Source organism: Stegodyphus dumicola, chromosome X2 (assembly GCF_044657685.1).
Source record: "Stegodyphus dumicola isolate Sdum_Otavi_A_Nest chromosome X2, ASM4465768v1".
NCBI lineage: Eukaryota > Metazoa > Arthropoda > Arachnida > Araneae > Eresidae > Stegodyphus > Stegodyphus dumicola.
In genome coordinates, this window is record NC_140781.1 from 178,411,735 (window position 1) to 178,436,402 (window position 24,668).

Sequence of the window (24,668 nt, forward strand, 5' to 3'; positions counted from 1 at the left end):
CAATTTGAATGTGATTTACGAACAAAAACTTTTTCTTAAATTGTCCCAATTCACAAATAATGGAATGTAATTAGCTATTTTTTCCCTTAAACACTATACAAAATTATGCTTGAATACAATTTTACTGCCTTTTATTCAACAAAACATAATTTATGCATGACCAGTTTCTGAATCTAGTAAATATAATTCTTTCTTCTTGAAAATTAACCATAAGCATTTTGGGAAAAATACAATGAAACATGACTTAAAATTCAGGTTCCACTCAAATTTAGCATATTCACAGAGAAATTTTTTATCAAGAAATCTATTTAAATTTTTTGAGAAAATTGTTCCACCTAAGCCATTCTAGCTTTACTGAACATATAAAAGTGAACTATTAACCAGTTTTGCACAAAAATTACTATATACAAGTAGACCTACAACTTTGCATTTTCTACAATCATATACATTAAAAACACTAAGCTTTCTATTCTAAATACAAAATGCAAAATAAAATTTATAGAAACAGGCCTCCATCTCAGTGCTCAAAGTAGAAAATCTGAAAAATGTTGTAATTATGGTCATATTAGTGTATGATGCATTGATGCACCCAAAAAAAAAAAAAAAAAAAAAAAAAGACAGGCTAAGGATTTCAGATTATATTTTATTTGCTTCACTCAGAGTCAATGAATGATCACCTTCTTTAAAAGGTCTATTGCATAAAAGCAACAACCTTAAAATACAAATTCTTTAAAAATGATTTTAAATGAAATTTCTCAGTAGCTAAAATGAAATATGAGGTTTGAATTAATTCCACCTTTAATGTTTAACAGCTCTAAGGTCTTCATGGCATTGTTACTGCTTAAATGATGCAGATTTAGAGATTTTAAAAATCCTTTGGTAACAAGTTCTCTTATGTAGTACAAACTCTCAAACAAGTATATAAAGAACCACAGCCAAAACTTAACAAATCTAGTTCCATGAGACCATATACAGAAGGACCTCTTAAGTTTGCACAGTTCTAGGAGCAGCAACAAAGAGGGAGAAATTAATATGGCCCCTAAGTAGCTAGCAAATCTCTGTCATCTCAGATAATCAGTAAAACAGCTGCAGTGGAAGACTTCTGCCAGTTGATTCTCAAGCATGTAAAAAAGTAATGACACATTAACAGGGACGTAAACAAATGAAATGGATGAAGGGAAGAAAATAGCTAACAGAACAAAAATAAAATGTTTGATCACATTTCAAAATATGCTTCAAAAAGAAGACTAAGAAAACATGACTTAAAATGTCTCTCATCAGATGCTGAGGTCCCCTGCTGCTCAGTCTTAAGATACTGTTTATTCAAAATAAAACACACTTGGTCTTCTTTTTTCTTTTAACCTATAAAGGGAGGAAATCATAAAATAGTTATATTTGACCAGAACTGACTGCATCAAATTACTTGACTACAATTTTAATATTTTAAGCGTATGAAAAGAATCATTTATTTATAGACCAACCACAATGCGGCAGCTAAATTTTATCAGAAAGTTCACCAATGACAATCAAAAATTCAATATTCAATATTTTTTGGGAATACCTACAGAATATTCCCAGCTAATTATTTTTTACTACAATGTATTGCTAGATAAGCAGATCAGTACACAAATACATTTGAGAAATGTTGACAGTTCTAAGTTGGAAAACCTTTGTAAATGGACATTCAAACTTCGCAACGTTTATTAAAATGTCACAATAAAGCATACTCATAGCATGATTCATTAATGGAAAAGGATTAAGCCAATCCACTAAGCTTTTTCAGTTATTTTGAATACAGCCTGTTTTATCTATTCTTTCACCAAATCTGATACGGGAACAAAGTATTGCTGATGGCCCATCATTACTTGATACACTAAATACAGATTTTCATTTACTTTTTGAATTTTCTAAAGCAAATAAAGAATGTTGGAATGCCATGAAACAACTGGAAAGTTCTAAGTGTTAACCTAGTTGTTGTGAATATGATTTACTATTTTATTCTACAAATAGTAAATGCAATATGCTGGTCTGAGAATAAATTTAATATGCAGAACAACAAGAAAATAGCTCAGGAAAGAATACATAACTGGAAACAACAGGAGAGAGCTTTCCAGCTTTTTATAGATCTTTTCACCACCAAGAAGCAAGATAATGCCTAGAGCTTTCCAGCTTTTTATAGATCTTTTCACCACCAAGAAGCAAGATAATGCCTTGGGAAAGCTTTATGAGCAACATTTGGCAGACTCCGCCAAGGATAGCATTGTATAGTGCAGATTGTATGTACTCTAGTCATCTCACCAGAAAAGGTCTTCACTCAACGAAGACTGTCAGAATTACTTTTGTCAGCTGCTACTAATAAGCAAATACTTGTACACTAGTTTCACGATGGACGTCACAAGTTCATAATCATTTACCTCTTTGGTTACTTAAACATATATGCTGCGTAAGGTTTCATCACTTACTATGGACAAAAATTCCATCTCCTGCTTATGATGATAACAGACATCGTACGGTTTACATGCTTATGTACTTGTTGCACTATGCACCACACAGAAGTTTGTTTTCTTTTAATCATCTGAGTAGCACAGCTTTTTGGAGCGTTTCATAGAGACTATTTAAGCCGATTCTATTTGATAAATTATTATTTAATATCTCTTTTCATCAACTTTACTTTGTTAAAGAAAGTAAGAAAGCAAAACATTTTAAATTGTAATCTAATACATGCCATGTCACAAAAAAATCACATGACCGGATAAATACGGTCGTGCCACTCACTCAGAGGGTATAAGTGCTTTGGTACCTTAAATGATGTATGATGGGAGGCATGGCTCTGATAATCACATTATCATTTCAACAACCTAGCTGATGATGAAATGGCGGTTTTCACAAACTAACTTCTTTAATGTTGTAACATTTTCCACTGTGATTATAACATGTATTTGACTCAGTCTTGGGCAATCCTCCATATGCTCCACTCAGTTATAAAGCTATTCAAGCTTTCTAAGCACATTTCTGAAACATTTCAGAAAGAGGGGTCCCTGCAAATTCATTACAAAAGTGAAAGTCTTCTACTGCTTTTATGCCTTCCTTATGCAGTAATTGAAATACACCTGTTGCACAAGCTTTTGATCTATGATGCAACGCTGCCAGAAAAGCAATCTTCTCTAAGACCAACACGTTGATCCTACCTGTTTTAACTTGTACAGTACTGCCACCTGATATCCATCATATCAAATACTCGAACAAAAAAATATGGTCTACATCAGCGCTGTCCAACTTATCATAGCCCGTGGGCCATATTTTCTTCACCAAACATTTCGGGAGCCAAGAAGGTTGATAAATGAAAAGTCAGTTTTTATGGTAATTGAAAAAATATTTTATTTAAACTAAAAAGAAAACTTAAAAATATTCATAATATATTAATGAACATATTGTGGCCGTAATTGTTTAGCAACAATATCTTTTAAGTCCACATCAGTATTTGTTTGTGGCAAGTTCAATTATATCTTCAAGAGTGGAATCTTTCAAACTGTTCCTATATTTTGACTTTATATATTTCATATCAGATATGCATGCACGCTTGCAGTGTGTACTTCAGAACATTGATACAATTTGAAGTTCAAAATCTCTCAATTTTGGATATTTCTCTTTATCTAAAAATTTGAATATTTCTATTCCAGTTACTCCACAAGATGTAAAAAATGGGTCAGCCCGCAGGTCGCATAATTTTATTTGATATTAAGATAAATGGAGTTGATATCAATATTAATTGCATCACAAAACAATTGACAGTTTAAGATCATCAAATTGAGAAAATCTTTTATTGAAATCTGTAATTAGCATATCCAATTTTGGTAAAAATATTTTAAAATTTGCTTCTATATTACATTCCTTCATTTCTATATAGCTCTCCTTGCAAGATTCAACATGAAATAAGTTACTTTGCTCCAAATTAAACCTTAACAATTTTTATTTGTTTCTAAATCCAGTAACATATTTATAAAGGCAACACACATTTTGATCTTGTCCTTGCAAGGATTTATTCAAAATGTTTAAATAATTTGTAATGTTCGTTAGGAAAGAGAGTAACTAAAACTTTTTATCAACTAAATTTTCAGTCAAATTTTCATCGACTGCAATTTCTGTGAGAAAAAGATTAATTTCTTTTCAAAGTGCACAGAATCTCCTCAAGCACTTTCCAGTACTTAGCCAACAAACATTACTATGCAAAAACTGATCTCCATACTCAGTTTCCAATTCATCCAAAAATGTTTTAAATTTTTGCTGTGTAAGAGAACGATTTCTGCCGCGAATTAAATTAGTAATTTTGCAAACCTTCTCCATTATGTCTTTTAGTTGTAGGGATAAACCACATAATGCCTCCTGATAGATAATACAGTGTAACATACAACATGTTATTCCTTCTTTTTGGAAAAGTTGCATGAGCCCAATATTTTTGCCTGTCATAGCTCTAGCACCGTCGGTTACAATAGCAGTGCACTTGTCAAATCCGCCATACTGCTCTACTGACCATTTTAATTCTTAGTACATATTTTCACCTTTTGTTGTTCCGTGTAATGATTGTAATTTTAAAAGTTCTTCTGAATAATTATAGTTTTCATTTACAGTTTTTATAAAGATAAGCATTTGACTTTTAATAGAAATGTCTGTGCTTTCATCCAATGCTACTGAAAAAATAGCAGCAACTATTGATTAGGTTTTCTAATTTATTAGTGATATGCATGCTAATCTCATTTACACATCAGCTTACAGTCTGATGAGAAAGTGATACTGTTTGAAATTTTCTTACCATTTCGTTGTCCTTAAATGCTTAAGCCATTTTTATGGTACATTTTTTAATGAATTCTCCATCCAAAAATGGTTTCTTTGCCTTTCCTATTTCTAAACAAACTTCAAACGATGCAGCTACAGATGCTTCTTGAAATTTTGGTTCTTGATTAATCGTTTGATGATCCAGCTGCATTTTCGTTTTTCCCACTAGTAGTATTTTCATGTCTCACGTGTACAAATGATACTTTTTTCATGAATGGAAAGATAATGGTGCTTCAAGTTATATTCTTTACACACAGCTATGATTTGTAAATATTCCAAACACTGTGATTTACCATTCTTGCTCAGAATAAAAATATCTATCTCCCAGCGATCTTGAAATTCTCGATTTTCGAGGTCTATTTTTCTTTTATTAGTAGCAATTCAATAATTATTTTAATTAATAAATATGAAATTAAGTTAATATTATAACACAGTCACCCCTCAACAAATTCTAAGCAAGACTGCACTCGCACTATTGCATGAATCAACCAAATAGCGTGGCGCCAACGTTGAGCCAAACACCATCAGACGTTAACGGATTGCTGCTGTATTTACATAGGTTTAGTGAAGTTACGCAAACTAAATAGTACCTACTTCAAATTCAGATTAGACTTAAATTTTAATATTAATAATAATAATTTAGTAACAAATTTATTCATAGTAAAATGTACTCATGGGCTGTAAAAATAATTTGGCAGGCCGCCAGTTGGACGGCCCTGGTCTACATTTCAAATGAGCAAACTTTCTATAATTAAAAGATTTCAGAAGTAATTATCAGCAGAGTCAGCATACGAACGTACAACACCGAAATGCAATTTTCACTCTCCTTTATGATGTATTTGAAAATTATATACAATAAACAGGAAAAATTAATCGAAAGGCAGCTTTTCAATTCCATTGATCTTAAGTCACACCATATTCCATTAAAAGTGCATGTCTGCGAGTGTGGTTTCTGCAGTATGATTACACAGAAATTCACATTACATTTTACATTTCCTGCTTAGCAACTCAGAAAGGCAACCTAAAACATTCTACAGATGTGTTCTCTTCTTAAAGAATCGACAATTAATACTTGACAGCATAAACTTCCTCTTCAGTACTGCTTACAGCAATTATGTACACTGCGCAAAGAACAACAAAGGAACAGTTCTATAATCTCCCGTTTTACTTGGCAGATTCACAAAATTCAAACTGCGTTTTCAATGTCTCGAAAGCACAACTTGGGATATATATTAGATTTATACATAGCACTGAACTAACATAGATATTTTGACACAAAAATCGGACTTTTCTGAAATTACATGCCAATTTTTTCCACATTACGATTTTATGGCTCAAATTATGCCTAAATATTAAATTTTGTAAAGTTTGGTTTGATATTTATGGAGAAATTAAAAAATTTATCTTTGCCCACTTTTTCAGTTGCGCCAAGAATAATTAATTAATTTGGAGAACTTCTTAATTTATAGCAACCTATTTTTCACTGTAAACAAGTGGGAAAGTCGTCGTTCATACTTTCAAATAATTTTAACAATGTGCGTAAACTACATTTGGCGTTATTATTGCTTATAACAAATATGCGAAATTTCAAAATGTGCCAATATGTAAATTCATGTATATCTTGGGAAATTTTGAATGAAAAACTCAATTTTTTGCGGGTATGCTTAAAAATACATTTGCTTTAAGATGATGGTAAAAATTTTATAGGTTATAAAACAAAATTTTTTTGAAAAATTTATAAAAATTATTTAAAAATACAAATTTAAAAAATAAATCATAAAAAATGGGCAAATTTAATTTAGAATGAACTTAAATTTTGAAATGTGAAAGGAAGAATCAAATAAATTTAATAAAAAAAGAGCTATTAATAAATACATAAAAGATTCCATTAACATTGAAGAGCTAAAAATTTGAGAGCTAATTTTTTTAAAAATCTACTTGTGCGATTTTTACTAAACTTTGCATTGTGGCACACTTGTGTTGTGAGTGTAGAATCAAAATATGGAAACAAATTTGCATGTCATTTCAGAAAAAGTCCAATTTTTGTCAAAATACCTATGTTAGAACAATGCTATATATAACCTAAGTCTCGCTTTTGAGACATTGAAAATGCAATTTAGATTTTGTCAATCAACGCAGTAAAATGGAAGATATAGAACTACCCCCACTTTTTTTTTTTTTGTGTGTGTGCAGTGTACATAACATTTTTGAATTTTATGAAATGGTCTTTTATAACAAATGACAAATAGAATCAACATAAGGGCTACTTTTAGCTACATTATAATGCAACATTTTCGAAGTAAGAGAAATCATCTGTAATCATTTGCTTTTGACATACTGATTAATCATCATTCCATCAATCACCAATATGACAGGCAAGAATAATAGTAACAACCCTCATAAAAATTAAAATTTTTGTCCTCATTATTTAATGCCTCTTAAAAAATTCTTTTGCTCATTTTTAACTCGTGGTATTGTAAAATATATTTTTGACTAGCATCTAGTAATTCCAATCATTAATCAAACAAATTTTAAGAACACAAACCTGCAAAGCTGCTTTAGTGGCAGTTTCGAAAACTTCTCGTACACCCTCTTTAGTTTTAGCTGAACATTCTAGATATCCATAAGCATTGATCTTCTCAGCCATTGAGCGCCCTTCTTCTGGTGTCACTGGTTTCTGCTTCATTTTTGCTAATTCACAAATAGTATGTGAATCATTCCTTAGATCCTAAACAGCAAAAAAGATCAACTAGCGACATATAAATTTTGCTTTGGATTCTTTAAAAGAGAACCATTGGCAGTTTCATAAATAAAACAGCATTTTTAAATATTTAAAAAAGAAACTGAAATGACCATGATCTATATTTGTTTCATCATACACGTACAACATAATTCTAACTGTGGTGATATATGTGTACTGAACAACACAAAATATTTTACAATCTTTAATGTATGTTATTTCATATCTATTTCTAGATTATTCTACACATCTCCAATGAAATGCTAATACTAGATTTTTGAGAATGCCATGTTTCAGATTAATTAAATTCAAAAAGCTAAAGATTCTTTAAAGTAAATATACTAATAATGACGTTTTCTATTATATGTAACTTTATGTTTGCATTATTTGAAATTATACATTTCTTCTTTCTTAATTTATATTTTAAACCAAATTGAATAAATTATTTTCCTCAGAATAAAAAGCATTTTATTGCTTCCCTCATTCCAGAATAAGCTATCCACAGTCTTTCAAGTTGCATGTTTTAAAATTTCTTGTGGCCTGTCAGGAACACAGTTCCTTATGGATAAACAAGGTTTTGAAGGTAATTAGCATTTTCCAAAATACATTATGTTAAGCCAAATTCCATATAAAAATTTATTCATACAAGTAAATTATGGCATAACAGTGCATAAAGATCACAACAGATAAAATTTACAATACACTAAAACCTTTATGTCTGGAAAATAAATGTTTAACATCTATCAACAGTTTAAAAACAGGCTTTTCTAGAGAAACTTACAATACTATCACCAAGAATCAAACCCAGGTCCAAATTACCAGGCTGATACAAATATCACAGCACTTCAAAATTAAAAAAGAGCATGTCTTTAAACTCGATACCTCTTCTCACCTGAAAGGTTGTTGTAGGAAAAGCAATTCCCTAGCCAACAAAAGTTTGTGATGAATTATCTATTACCACTTTTACTTACGGCACCACTGTAACAATACCATAAGGTTAAGGAGCACAGAAAGAATCTTGAGATACTGACCATACTCCAGCCAGGAATGGATCCCAGGTCTTAAGATTACTGGACTATGTGCTGCCTACCACAACACAAGCTAGCACAGGGGGAATATCTTTTAATTCCTTATTGGTGTCAGGAAAGTAAACATTACTTAGTTAAATTTAGTGCATTTATTAAATGTCGGGGAAATGCTCAAATTCTGCCCAAAACTAACTATTGCCCCAAAAGTTCTAGCACATGAAAGTGCAAATACATATACTGATTTATGTTCATACAAAACAATGTGATTTGCTTATTCATAAAATATGTGATTTTGCGTTAAAGAATTAGTAGAGATAATTAAAACTAAAAAATTCAGGCAACACACATAAAAATTCGCAGACAGAAAAAAGCTAAATGCACTTCAAACATGATTAATTTTATAGCTCAGTAGATGCACTTTATATTTTCTTAATACAAATCTTGCTAAGCAGCCAGATACAAAAAAACTTCAATTTATGTACTTATTTTCATATTAGTTGCAGCATAATTCTCACAACTGTACATGCACCAAAAAAAAGGAACAGTTCTATATCTCCCATTCTACTGGGCCGACTGATGAAATTCAACTTGCGCTTTTCATATCTTGAAAGCCCGAATTAGGATAATTATATATAGAGAGAGAACATTGTTCCAACAGTTACTTTGGCACAAAATCAGACTTTTTCTAAAATGACATGCTTATTTTTTTCTATATTTCGATTCTACGACTCAAATCATGACTAAATATTAAATTTTGGTGCGAAATTTAGGGAGAAATTCAAAAATTTATCTTGGCTTTTTTTTCAGTTTGTGCCAAGAATAATTCACTTGGCGAACTTCTTAATTTAAAGGAATCTATTTTCCTTTCCTTCATTGCAGACGAGTGAAATAAAAGGTCATTGTTCATACTTTCAAATAATTTTAATAAAATGCGTAAACCACATTTGGCATTACTATCGCTTATAAAAAATATGCCAAATTTCAAAATGCACCAGTATGTAAATTCATGTATATCTTAGGAAACTTTGAATAAAAAACAAATTTTTTGTGCCTAGAAATACATCTGCTTTAAGATGATTTTAAAAACTTATAGGTTACAATTAAAAATTTATAAAAATTATTTAAAAATACAAATTTTAAAAATAAATCATAAAAAATGGGTGAATTTTATTTGGAATGAACCTAAATTTTGAAATATGAAAAAAAGAATCGAATATGTTTATTAAAAAAAGATATTAACAAATATATACCAAATTCAATTAACATTGAGGACCTAAAATTTTGAAAGCTAACTTTTTAAAAAGTACTCGTGCGATTTTTACAAAATTTGGCAGTTTGGCATAATTTGAGTCGTTGAACCAAAATATGGAAAAAAAAATTAGCATGTCATTTCAGGAAAAGCTCGATTTTGTGTCAAAATACCTATTTCTATTAGATTTATATAATAGATCTAATATATAAATAATATATATAAATCTAATATTTATATATATAAATCTAACAGATATCCTAAGTCATGCTTTCGAGACATGAAAAACCCAAATTGAATTTTGTCAATTGGCCCAGTAGAACAGAAGATATAGAACTACCCTCCCTTTTTTTTTTCTTTCGCAGTGTACATCACATATTTTCTTATCACCATCAAATCAAACTCTGTGCTACAAACCTTGAGGCTATACACATTTTATAAAAACTCGATATGTTCTGACATCAAAATTAAAGTGTCATTTCCAGCTAACAACTCTTCTCACAGAGAAATCTCTAAAAATTAAGCACAAATGCTTTTAAGACAACAAATAGTAATACTCCATAAGAGAATGTGCAATTTTTACTAGTGCCAAAGCTAAATAAAACTAAAGTAGTAATTTTAATTATGAAAGAATAAAATAATGCTCACTTATTAAAATGAAATTTTGAATAAGACCAATGAAATTTTGCTCCTTTTTCAAAAGTAAAAGATTATTAATGATTTTGTTTAATGAAATAAAATGACCAGTGAAACTGTTCTCAGAAAAAATATTAAAAACAAAGAAATTAACCTTTTTATTTCCCACAAGAATGATAGGAACATTTGGACAAAAATGCCTAACTTCTGGAGTCCATTTCTCAGGAATATTTTCTAAACTATCAGGACTGTCAATACTAAAACACATAAGGATTACATCGGTATCTGGATATGACAGAGGTCGCAGTCTATCATAATCTTCTTGACCTGCAGTATCCCACAGAGCTAATTCAACCTACAGAAGCAAAATATACAGAAATTAGATTTACCAATCAAATAAACTTCACATTCTTTCAGTCACTTATTCTAAAATTAAAAAACATAAATGTAGAACAACAAAAATCATATGAAATGTTAGAATCCTAATTTCAGGTTTTTTGTCATAACAATGCTTTCTTAATTTATTTTTAATTTTTAAAAGCTCAACAACCTCTTAGTTGAGCTTTAAGTAATAACTTAACATACAGCATGCTCATAACTCTTTATGTGGCCTATATTTTTTCAAATGTTGGTCACAAACATACACTTCAAATTAAAAAAAAGTTTTGACACAAATACTTAGAATTTTAAAAATAAATTTTGTAAAAATTACAAAAACTAACTATTTATGTTGTCTCCGAGTCCCTAGAGTCAGTAACATTTTATATTCATACTAAAAAAAAATCAAGCATAAAAACAGTGACTCCAGTTAGAAAAAAATTGTGAGAGATAAATTATTTCAAATTTCAGGATTTTCAACTTTTCTTTTAAGGGATCAGTTAAAATATAAATTAAGAATAATTCAAAATCTATCTTCTCTCTTTTAATGCCACTAAGTGATACCTTTTTTGGTGGTTTATCAATGTAGCATTGAATTTAAAATTCTGCTACATATGCTCTGCCAAAAGCATTTTCACACAAACAGCTTGTTTTTAAATGTTAAAAATGCATTTATATTCACATGCAGCTTTATTTAGATCATCAGTTTTTCTTTAGTTCGCTCCCTGTTTGTTAAGATCACAATCTAATGGTTATAAAAAATTTCGTTAGACTAGAAATAGTCTTTACTTTCAAATTATGCATTTAGTTCTGAATTGACTTTGTGCCAATAATGAAGCTTGCCAATATTTTCTAGAATACAAATTTAATAAGATTCTATGCATAAATCTTTTTGAAAAAAATTCTATTAAGTCTTTCATGACAGACTGCACAGCAATGCTTGCCTCAATCTATTAACATCAGCAACCTTATTCTACACTGCTATTTATTTTTAATTACATATAAATGCAAATATTTCACTTTTCAATTTGTGCATGACCCCTGAATATTATATCAAACTTATTTTTTAAAATAAGAATATACTTTCATTATTTTTATAAAATTTTTTAATGTAAAAATGCCATACAATGGATATTTTCCTTACTTAAAGCATTTCTGTAATTGGAATGACATGTCTATTACTGACAATTGCGTAAATCCATGATCTCAAACTCAAATTGCATGCGAGTCGAATTTCCTCCAAAAATAAATTTTAAATTTACTTAATATTTATCAAAACATACATAAACACTAATACTAATTACAAATTTATGTTTATTTTCTAGTTGAAATCTAATGGAATATCAAAGAAATTTTTGCTGCTGCACTGCAGTTCAAACACATTGACAGATAAACATTCAAGTTTAAGACCAATATTCATTTCAAATAAAAAATTTGAGAATGAACTACAACAACCTATCTTTTATTTACTAAATTTTCCTTTGACATACACAGAAAAAACACATATCCTAATTATTATGCAACTTTCTTATTTCTTACAACAACTTGATGCTTTATAGCATTTTGATTCTCATAATGTTTGTAACCTTGGCGAACAATTTTACTGCGCAGATTTCATTTCACGCACCTTTTGAAAACACGTCTTTCTTTCAGCTTTTGTTAGTTATGACCTGTACAATTTAATCAATTGATTCCTTTTGTAATTTTATTTACAACTTAAAATTTTACAAAAATTTTTGTACGAGAGCTATATTCAAAAGTTATGCACAATTCTAAATGATATAATGAAGATCTAATGAAAAGTGCAAAGAATCAGGTTTTAAAAGATGTTTATTAGTTCCCTTGTAACGATACAGCAACATGAATTGTGCATCCAGGTAACCAACTAGTAACTGATTAAAGAAAGTATATATAAAAAGTACCACCGATTAAATTAGATACATTTTTTTGCTACATTTCATTTAAACTTATGTCCCCGAATTTTGTCTCAAATTCAGTTTTCACTTTGCAGCAAAGAAAAAATATACCCCCCCAAAAAAACCACAGAATATAATTAAAAACAGTTACAGAATTATTTTCTGCAATTCAAATTAAGAGTTTTCATGCAGAAATGAGCAATTCGGAGCAACAGGCAAAAATTTTCAGTGCACCAAAATTTAGTTAATTTCCAGGCATACTGGGTAGAACACACTGAAGTTGATGCACCAACTGACTTTATTTACGATACTATTAAGAGTTTTCATATGAAAACAAATGCAGCCTCATTAGGCTTAGCTCCACTTACACTTTTAGACTGCTGTTACAAAAGGCATAAACCATAAACAGAGCATAAGAACATAAATCAATCAGTTTTAAAGCAAAAAAAAGCACAATTCCCCAACACATTAAAAAAAAAAAAAAAGCTCACTGAGCATATATGTATACATACACACACATGGTATATATGTCGCATATCTTGGCACATAATATACATCAGTGTATAATGCACACCTTATTAATTTTTAGGTATATTCGCTGTATAACGTGCACCATTTCCATTATGAAGAAACCTGAAAGATACATGTGAGTTACTGTTACCTTCTGAGGTCATTCATTTGAAGATTTTTTAAGAACAGTGATTCCCAACTGGTGGTTTGTGAACCTCTGGGGCGCAGTGTTTGCAGAGGGGGTTTGTGAAAATAATATTGTAATGGCGGAATTTTTAAAATGCCTTTAAAATCAAAAGGAAAAAAAAAAATTAAAGAACACACCCACAGTAAAACAGATTGTTCACTGCCTGTCTGTTAAGAAACCTATAATAAATTTCAATATTTTCATTTCTTTTTTCCTTATTTGTTTTTCAAAATTACTTCATAAATATCAAATTCTATCAACAATTTTATACATTATAATTTATTCCTCTTATTCAAGTAATCAAATACAATTCTCTTTTTATTACAAACATTTATTTATATTTAAAACATTTTATCAATGTGATTAGTATCATGTTCTGCTTTACATTTAAAATCATTGCAGCAGTTTTCGCTTCTATGTAATATTTTAATACAATACAATTGGAAATAAATATCAAATTAAGGCAGTTTACTACAGATTTTAGAATTAGATACTTGTTTACAACCGGGAACTGGGAGAGTAGTGTTGTATTAACTGTCTATTTTGTCTGTCTGTCTGTCAACGTTCATACATAGGCTTAGCACTTGTAAAGCTTGAATGATATACTGTGACTGTCAAGTTCTCGTTAAATGATTTAATAACTATTAATTTAATTATTATTATAGCTTATTTTTATTATGGATCGATGGTTAAAAACGGGTTGTTTAGAAACGAGACATGATAATCGAGATGATAGTACCGAAAGCTGTAGTGAGTTACTGTTTCACCAGACGAAAACAAAGGAAATGATGATAGAAAAGGGAAAAAGCGAAAATATGACAGCAACTATCTACAATTGGGTTTTCATTTTACTTGGGATGAGTCGGAAACTAAACCGCTTTGTGTTATATGTAACGAAGTTCTTGCCAACAGAAGTTTAAAACCATCACTTTTCCATAGACATACTGAAAGAAAACATCCGACACACAAAGATAAACCTCTTGAATATTTCAAAAGAAAATTAGAAGATATAAAAAAGTGTAGCTTTTCTTCTTTCTTGACTTCAAACAAAGATAGTAAAATGGCCCTTGAAGCATCATTTCGAGTAAGTTATAGAATTGCAAGATCTGGACAAGCGCATACAATAGCAGAAAATTTAATTGGACCATGTGGGAAAGAAATCGCCAAATGTATGCTTGGGGAAAAGGCAGTAAAGAAAGTTCCCTTATCAAACACGGTGTCGCGTAGAATTAATGACTTTACTAATTATGTGGAGAACAAACTTCTAAAAAGAATAAAATTGAATTATGTACAATTTGAAAAATCTTTGAAAATCTACACAACTGGAGAAGCGATTTTCAATATGATCAATGGGTATTTTGAAAAGAATGGAATAAGCTGGTCTTATTGGGTGTGTACAGATGGTGCAAATTTAATGACAGGAAAATTTTCTAGTTTTGTGGCACGGGTGAAGAGTATCAACGAGAAAATTTAATGGACTCATTGTTGTATTCATAGACAAGCTTTAGTAAGTAAGCGTATTTCTGCAGAGTTATCTACTACTTTAAGTGATGCTGTGAAAATTGTGAACTTTATAAAATCGTGTGCTACAAATTGCCGTCTATTCCGTACACTTTGTGAGGATTTTGGAAGTTTCCACGTTTCTTTACTACTTCACACAGAAGTTAGATGGCTTTTCCGTGGTAAGGTTTTAACGCGTTTGTTTGAATTGAAGTCTGAAGTTCAAGCATTATTTATTGATTATCCGTTTCATTTGTCTTCTTGTATATCCGATGTTTTTTGGCTGCAAAAGCTTGCGTATTTAGCTGACATTTTTTGTAAACTGAATGAATTAAATATGTCTTTACAAGGCGAGGGTGTCACCATTTTCAGTGTACATGATAGAATTGAGGCTATGTTGAAAAAGACCAATTTTTGGATTCAATGCCTGCAGATGAATGAGTATGGATGTTGATTCTGTCAGCACTTTTTTTATCAGAAAATTCAATTAAACTTGATGTAAACATTAAAAGGAATATATGTGAACATCTGAACTATCTTCGATTAACTTTCGATGACTATTTTCCCAACAGATGCAATATATCCATCTCAAACAACTGGATACGTAATCCATTTCATGGAAATGTAAGTCCAGAAACCTCTCTAAATATACTGGAAAAAGAAAAACTCATAGAGTTATCTTGTGACAGTTCTCTAGAAGCAATTTTTAAAGATTAATCTTTAATTGACTTCTGGCTCAGTATACAAAATGAATATCCTGTTCTGTCAAAAAGTCAAGTTCTATTACCATTTTGCACAACATATCTATGCGAGAAAGGATTTCCAACATATACTTATCTGAAAGATAAATACAGAAACAGGTTAAATGCAGAACCTGATCTAAGTCTGAAATTGTGAGATATTGAGCCTAACTTTGAATTGCTTTGTTCTATCAAACAGCCACAAATATCCCATTAACAATTCTTCCAAATGTGAAACATAAGAACCAGTTTGTTTAATTTATCTTGTTTTCAACTTTTATAGCCATCATTTTAGTCTTATTAATGTTTTATTTAAATGTTTCACGATTAATATAATCAATTATTCTGCAATATGAAAAATATATATTCTATCAAATTTTATTGCTTTTTTTTAACCTGTCATTAACGACTACATAGGGGTTCGTCAAATTTTTTCAGACCTTTCTTTTGGTTCGCGAGGAAAAAAAGGTTGGGAAACACTGCTTTAGAACAATGGTAGACCGAATTGACAAGCGAACATGTATGTGGGGGAAATGCTTGACGAAGTAAATAATTCTGCACAGAAGGTGAGTTGTATTCAATGTATACGTGCACAAGAATGTTATTCTAGGGTTCCAAGAAAAATGGGGGATAATAAGGAATAAGAATATACTTCTGACCCGCATGATTTCGCAGAATTACGAGTCTTAGTGTCTGCTCTTTCTATAGTCATTTAAAGCTCTGATTTTGAAGTGAACATCAACAGCTTTAGTAAATCGCACTTGCTTTTAGCTGAAATACAGCTGATATAGTGCTCCTCTTAACAGTAAATATAGGTCCTACAAAATGAAACAACAAAGTCATTGAATTTATGAAACTGAATGGAATTCATGTGATAGATGATTGGTACTGGTGAAAGTTCCATACATGAGTGGGAGGAAAATATCACAATAATAAATATGGCAAAAAATGAATATGCTTTGTGGAAAGGAGTGACGAAATGTTCCATCCTACAAGAAAGTGTCGTCAAAATGGGTTCAAGAAAATTGACAGAAACAGTATTTAGGTACATATTGAAATAAAAATTTTCTTATTTTTTCCTTTTTAAATCTATCATTTCTATATGCGGTGTATATTTATATCCATTTCAATCCTTGTGCTAAGAATGTATAAATCATAAAATTCTATACCTTTATCATTCTTGGCTTTCTCTATTTACAATTTTGGATTTATATTCTTTTTTAAATCTGCAAAGCCTTCAGAACCAAAAGCAGTTTGAATAAGGTCCAATGCTGTTACTTCTTCAGCAACAAATCTTTATGCTAACCATGATCAGTTTTTTACAACTACAAATTCACAAACTTCTTTCTAAACCTTAGTATTATAATTTGCTTCATGAGAAACTATTTTTTTCTGATGTCTCAAGTGTCTGTAAGTTCCTTGAGTCCATATTATCTTAAAATACTTTATTGAGAACTTTTCCTTGAGACGTGAAAAACTGAGACGTTAACCCTTTGATGGTTAGGAACGAGTTCAGCTCGCAATCGAATTGTGCTTCATAATGCGCGCAAACGAGTTCCACTTGGGAGCAAGATTTTGACCGAAATGGTTAGTAATGAGCACTACTCACGTAGTAAAATTTTTCCCCAATGCGCGCTGATGAGCTGACTTCGTTCGCCATTATTATTCTGCACTGATTGTGTTTCAAACGAATGCTACTCGCGAAATTTAGTTAAGTTTTACTGTCTACAGATGGCAGTAAGAGTTCCATGAATTTCTTTGCATAATGAAGGTGGATTTTTTTTTTTTGACCTTGTTCATTTTATACGTATTTTGGCGCGGTTTTTAGGGTGTTTGTACAGTAAAATGGCTCAAAAGCGAAAGTTAGATAGGTATGATGATGATTATGATTGTGATACAGAAAGCTTATCAAGTTTTGAATCTGATGAAGACTTTGTTCACAGTATTTCAAGCTCAGAAGACGATTTTTCGAGTGTTCGACAGTGGTGTATAATTAATTCAAGTTCTCACGCTCCTAGCCGATTTAGTTTTACTGGTGATGTAGGCATGAAAGCTTGCGTGACAAATATTTCTGAAATTCTCTATTAGAAAGAACCTACTAGACGATGTGTGGTATGCTGCAGCAAAAATGATGCTAATGGAAAAAGAATTCGCCGTGAAACACGTACATATTGCAAAGACTGTAATGCCCCATTATGTGCAATTCCATGTTTTAAAGTATATCACACACAAAAAGATTTTTAGGTAATTACTGTATTTATACTGTGCTTCATAAAGTTTTACGTTAGTTGTATTTATTTAGTCCTTTCAATTTAATATTTGTCTTATATTTATAATTAACTATTATTATTTAGATAATTGGTTATAATCATTTATAATTTACTGTTTAATAATTATTTTAAAGTACGTAAAAACTGTTATTTATGTACTACAAATACTTTAAGAAATTTTTAAAACGCGCGAGGCGAGCTATCTACGGCATTGCCAGAGAAAGGTGACATTTTCGGAAGAACGGCGGGGGAAAACAGCTGCCACTTTCGACTACTGTTTACTCCTAATGCTGTGCGAATTAAGTAAACAGAAACTGCTCATTTCCATAACCGTCAAAGGGTTAACACAAATAAAGCCCAAAGATGAAAAGGATGCAATATGTAGCATTCTTATATTAAAAATTTATCCACAAAATTAACAGACTAAAAATGGATATTAACATGAGGCAGTAAATACTTAGCTACTTCACGTTTTTGCACGTTCTTAGGTTTTGACTGATGGACTGTTAAAGCTACAACAAAAATCCAACAATCAAACACCAATGATATTTGCAAAGAGCGGCAAAACAAAAAGTTACTGACTCCTTTTAAATCGCTCAACTCCTGATCAATGAATACAATAATATCAAAAATCACACTATTTATTCAGTTAACTGTAGCTTAAAGTTAGCAATGCTAACAAAAAAGAGTATAGCACAACATTCTATTAATATTAAAAATTAACAACTGCCATTGCCATTCAACAGGAAAAAGTAAAATAAAAACATAAATTGAAAATCATGGGTGAAGTAGTAGTTAAGTTTAAATACTTATATTAATTATTTTGCAGTCTGTAATGTACTTCCACCTTGCAAAGTGAATTAAACTTTGCAATTCGAATTTCAGAACAAGTAGAATTTTCAAATTTGCGAATGCTAAACTAAAATCCCATACAATTACACAAAATTAAAAAAGTAGTAATAAAAAATTGGCAAGTCTATTTGACAAGGAATTCTTATAGTTCTTTCTGATCTATTTTTGCAAGAACACCTCACTTAAAATGGTAACAGTGTTCTCAACAGATGAGCTGGATATATTTTTAACGGATATGTCACTTTTTGTAGAAGCCTTCAAGATAATAACATCAGTTATCACCAAAACTTCTAATGGATAAAGTCAAATTCAGAGTTCGTAGCCACATTTTAGTTAAAAAAGCTCTTTTTTTTTTTTAAAATAAGCACCTGTCTAATTACATTATACACAACTGCACAACCTTAAAAGAAAAATTAGACTTCTAATTTAATATGAGAAATTCAGTATTTATTAAGAGAGAATGATCATTACTCAACCATGAAAAAAATTACATTCCTTTTCTTTAAAATTTTAAATAACAGTTCAATTTACAGAACTAGTTTACAATGAGAGGGGGAACTATGCGGAACTAAATTATATTACAAGATTTAATGATGAAATTTCAGTTCAAAATAGAAAAAAATAAGTAATAATAAGCCATATTTATTATATTCGCTTGGCACCTAAAAATAAATACAATTTATCTTCCCACTCATATTAATTTTTAGATGATTAAATCAAAATTCTGAACATTTTCTTAATTTTCATTGCATAACAGTTTTCCCTTAACAGATATTGCAAGCAAAGTAATTTAAGTAAAAATAAGTAAAAAAAGGAACTTTTCTGAAATCAGAAGATTGGAAATTGCTTCATGTAGCCATCCTTTAACAGTAAAAGCTTAACTAACCGGCATCCTCAGAAATTGCCGAATATCTGAAAATTCCGGATAGTCGAGCACAACTTCTAAAACAGGAAGGGGGTAGATTGTAGCCGTTGTTAAGATTTTTTTAGCTAAATAATGCTTTTGACATTTTGATCTGTGTATCATATAAAAAATATCCCAATGGAACTGAAAAATAATCTGCTTAGCAAGCATAATAAAACTCTTCTATCTCTGCGAAATATCGCAAATGTTACTGTGCAATACATGCGCCTCAATTCTTCCGTACGTGATGTTACGCAATCAGAATCAACAGCTGCCGGTATTCGGAGAATAAATAACTAAATAAAGAAAAACGCCCCTTTGCTTCGTCCAGTTTTCACAGTCATGTTTATCATTCAGCATGACACGTCGCGCTCTGCTCGATATCCCTGCCATATTCATATTGATTAATAAAGAGATTTACCAATCTGGGGTGTTTTTCATTCTAATTTTGAACAGACTGCATTAAATTTCTGGAACAGAATAATTCTTCGCTTGGGTTGGTAGACCGCAGAACTTTTAGTCCTATTCAATCCAGGTTGGAAAGTGACAAAGAAAAGTCCGTTGCTTGCTTTGCTGCGAACTGTTAACAGTTTCAATATTTGAGATTTTGGGGAGAACCCCCAACTTCCGTACTGTATAATGCAGTGGGGGAAAAAATTATTTTGATTATTCGATTACTTTATTTACACAATTACGAATATAATTCCACAAAAAACTAATCTGTGTTAAAACACACTTACCATTTTTGAAGTTTATCTATACTTCAGCAGTTACTGCAAATATATTACTATAAATATACATATGCTCAGAATATAAGCATAGCAATCATAATAAATGTGACTATCAACTTACCACGTGGAACGAGAATGTAAATTATTAAAATCTTGATAGAAATTCGAATGTGAGTGGTACTAGGTGGGAGCGAAAGACTACGGAATGTACCAGAAATTTTCTTCCACTTTCGCAATTCTTTGACCAATTGAACGATGTGCACCTGTCTGTACTTGTGCGCACCAAAGGTTATGTTAATGAAGAGAAAGGGGCGAAAAGCTATTTCTGGGAGTATGATTCACAATCTGGCGTTCCATATAAGGCAGAAAAGTTTTTTTATTTAGTTTCGGCTTTGGTACAGGGAAAAAATGTGCGTTTATTATAAAAAAAGGAGCACCAAAAGCAAAAAATAAGCACTAAAAACAAAAAATAAGTGCTTTAGAGAAAAAGTAAGCATTTATAAGGGCTTTTATATTTTATTTTCAATTATACAGATTTATAAGCACCGCTACGAACCCTGTAACTGCAAGGACTTGGAAAATCAGAGCTTCTTGTTACCTGAATTCTTCACAGCTAAGTTACCTTTTAACTTGCTTTCATGTAAAATGTCCCAAAAAAAGTAGAATCCATGTTACAACTTTGATATTTCTACTATAGATGGAAAAGTTATCAGTCCAGATTTCTGCTACTAGAAGAAGAATACTTAGCATGTAAGACATAACTGCCTTCTTTTCTCTTTAATCACTTCTTCACTGATATACTGTACTGTATCGCTAACTGGTCATTCGAGAGGTAAAAGATACAACCAGCTGGGACCCTTCCACCATTTTTTGGATTGCATAATTGCAGCACTGCACAACCACTACTTTACAGGTCCACATGATTCAACGATCCAGGCACATGTTCCCATGTTCGGACAGGTGTCAGATTCCTAATCTATGTAACACGGTTCTAAACAAATACATACATTACAAAAGACCTACTCTTTTTAGCCAAGCTAATACTATGGTACAGTTTATCCTGAACAAACATTGCCTGTTCAAAATTCTTTCAGGACCTCAGACGAAAGATGAGTAAAAGTAGTAGCATCAAGAAGTCCCAACTTAGCAATTGTCATTTCCTTTTTACCACAAGAATTATTTTCTAGTTTTACTTTGTACCAGTTGTACACAAGCAGTCCTTTCACTACCAACTACAGCAGACAGATTATCATCGAATAAGCAAGTTTGCTTGCATCATTGAAAAAATTTAATAACATCTGCTTAATATCACACTAGAATCCTCATGATTTCTTTACATGCTGCAAATATTCAAATTCATTTAGCCAGTTTAGATAATCTTGATGTGTTTATATATCAACTTCTTTGGGCCAACCAATTTAGATTTCCACAAATTTTGTAGCCAGAGTTTCAAATGCAGTACAACCGATTAGTTACAGGACCAAAAACTTTGCATGAAGCAGCTAAAATATTTCTTTTTGTGATTACAATATTTGTTGCTTCTTCCAAATCAGATTTTATGGAAAAATATAACAATGTCTATCCCACATCATTCCTAGAATGTTTGTTGGACTTTTAATAGTTTCAAATGGGCGAGTTTACTCTAACCCTTGTAAATCAAATAATCTTTCAGCCATAGTAATTTCACTGGCAACTTCAATAAATTGCTTCAACTCTGATTCAGTTTTCAGTTTTGACGCTAGTCAAGCAATTATCCACACAGCAGCTGAGTATCATTGTTCAGATCTTCAAGATGTTTTTAATTTCCTTGCATGGTTTCATCAATTTCCTTTCTAAACAGTACCAGATGGCTGACCCAAGCAAAAATGGACTACGCGAAACACTTAATACAACTCTCAGATAATGCTTGAGCTTTTCATCTTCACTGTACCATAAAAATCATAGGAAATCTCCATCTTTTTCATACAGACTTCTTGGCAAAAATGCTTTGCATATATCAACTGTTATACCAAACTCATACAAGAGAAACCATGTTATTATGGAAGGCATTAATTATATCAAATTCAATCAATCCCTTTTCAACAGAATCACTGAAATTGGAAATTTCCTTTTGTTCTGAACAGGATTCATAGCCACATTTTAGTTAAAAAAATAAGCACCTTATAAGCACTTTTCAAGCACATTTTAAGAAAAATATAAGCACCTGTCTAATTACATTACATACAACTGCATAACCTTAAAAATCAGACTTGTAATTTAAAATATGAGAAATGCAGTATTTATTAAGAGAGAATAAGCATTACCTCAACCATGGAAAATAATTACTTTTTTTTTTTTAATTTTAAATAACAGTTCAATTTACAGAACTAGTTTACAATGAGAGGGAAAAAAAGCTATACAGAACTATATTACAAGATTTAATGATGAAATTTCAGTTCAAAATAGAGAAAATAAATAATAATAAGGCATATTTATTGTATTCGCTTGAAACCGAATAATAAATACAATTTATTTTTCCACTCATATTGATATTTAAATAATTTAAATCTAAATTCTGAACATTTTCTAAATTTTCATATTATATCAGTTTTCCCTTAACAGATATTGCAAGCAAAGTAATTTAAGTAAAAAAGAGGAACATTTCTGAAATCAGAAGACAGAAATTTGCTTCATGCAGTCATCCTTTAACAGTAAAAGCTTAACTAACCCACATACTTGGAAATTGGCGAATATTCGAACAGTTGAGCATAACCTGAAAAAGAGGAGCGGAGGGGGGTAGACTGTAGCCACTCTTTAGATTTTTCCGCTAAATAAATGCTTTTGACATTTCGATATGTGCATCATATAAAAATAAACCAATGGAACTGAAAAATATTCTGCTTAGCAAGCACAGTAAAACTCTTTTAAGTGTTTATAAACAAATCTCGAACAGAACATCAAAATTAATTATCTCTGCAAAATATCGCAAATGTTATTGCACAATACGTGCACCGTAATTCTTCCCTACGTGATATTACGCAATCGGAATCAACAGCCGCCAGTATTGAGAGAATAAAGAACTAAATAACTGGGGTGTTTTCATTCTAATTTTCAACAGACGGCATTAAATTTCAGGAATAGAATCATTCTTCGCTTGGGTTGGTAGACCGCAGAACTTTTAGTCCTACTCAATCCAGATTGGAAAGTGACAAAAAAAAAAAAAAAAAGTCTGTTGCTTGTTTTGCAGTGAACTGTAACAGTTTCAATATTAGAGATAATGCAGAGAAAGGGGAGAACCTCCCAATCTTCGTACTGCATACTGTATTGGCCAAAAAATTGAAATTATTTTGACTATTCGATTACTTTTTTCTTTAAGCCATTCCAAATATTACTCCTTAGAAAGCTAATCCGTGTTAAAACACAACCATCTTTTAAAGTTTACTATACTTCAGCAGTTACTGCAACTGTGTTATTATAAGCATTCATACATATGCTCATAATATAAGCATAATGATCATAATAAACATGAATATGAACTGACCAAGCGGAACGAGAATGCTAATTATTAAGATCTTGATAGAAATTCAAACGTGTGTAGTGTTTGGGTGGGAGGAAAAGAATGCCGAATGTACCGGAATTTTCTACTGCTTTCGCAAATCTTTGACCAATAGAATGACGGGCACCTGCCTGTACTCTTTGTGCACACCAAAGGTTATGTTAATGCAGAGAAAGGGTAAAAGCTATTTCCGGGAGTATGATTCATCATCTGACATTCCATTATTAGGAAGAAAAGTTGTTTATTTAGTTTCGGCTTTGGTACTGGGAAAAATAGAGCGTACATTAAAAAAAAAAAAAAAAAAGCACTAAAAACGAAAAAATAAGGGCTTTAAAGAAAAAGTAAGCACCTATAAGGGCCTTTATATTTTATTTTCAAATATAAGGACTTATAAGGACCGCTACGAATCCTGTTTGAAGAAGCATTTAACACAAGTCTAATCTTAGTCACACTGTTTTTCACCACATGCTGATGGGGCAAATAGTGAAGAGATGACTTAATTTCTTCTTTGGGAGCCTCTTCTATGGTAAACCCTTTAGTACCAAATTAAAACTGTCTGAGAAGGGTAAATGAATATCAAACCATGGTAGACTAATGAGAAAAATCTCATCATCATTATCTTTGGTACATGAAGCAACACTGTTTATCTCCTAAAGCAT

General features: G+C 31.0%; 1 protein-coding gene across 5 annotated transcripts in view; it reads right to left on the minus strand.

Annotated features, from left to right (window-relative positions):
- Positions 1–623: 623 nt before the first annotated feature.
- Positions 624–24,668, minus strand: part of LOC118187667 (ras-like GTP-binding protein RHO) — a 43,112-nt gene continuing 19,067 nt past the window's right edge. For all 5 annotated transcript variants that reach the window (XM_085809096.1, XM_085809093.1, XM_085809097.1 and 2 more), the window contains 3 exons: positions 10,641–10,841; positions 7,379–7,561; positions 624–1,362 (listed from right to left, as the gene is read on the minus strand). In XM_085809096.1, coding sequence (XP_085665222.1) covers positions 1,324–1,362; positions 7,379–7,561; positions 10,641–10,841 — 423 coding nt within the window. In that variant the 3' untranslated portion in view covers positions 624–1,323. The remainder of the gene's footprint in view (positions 1,363–7,378; positions 7,562–10,640; positions 10,842–24,668) is intronic.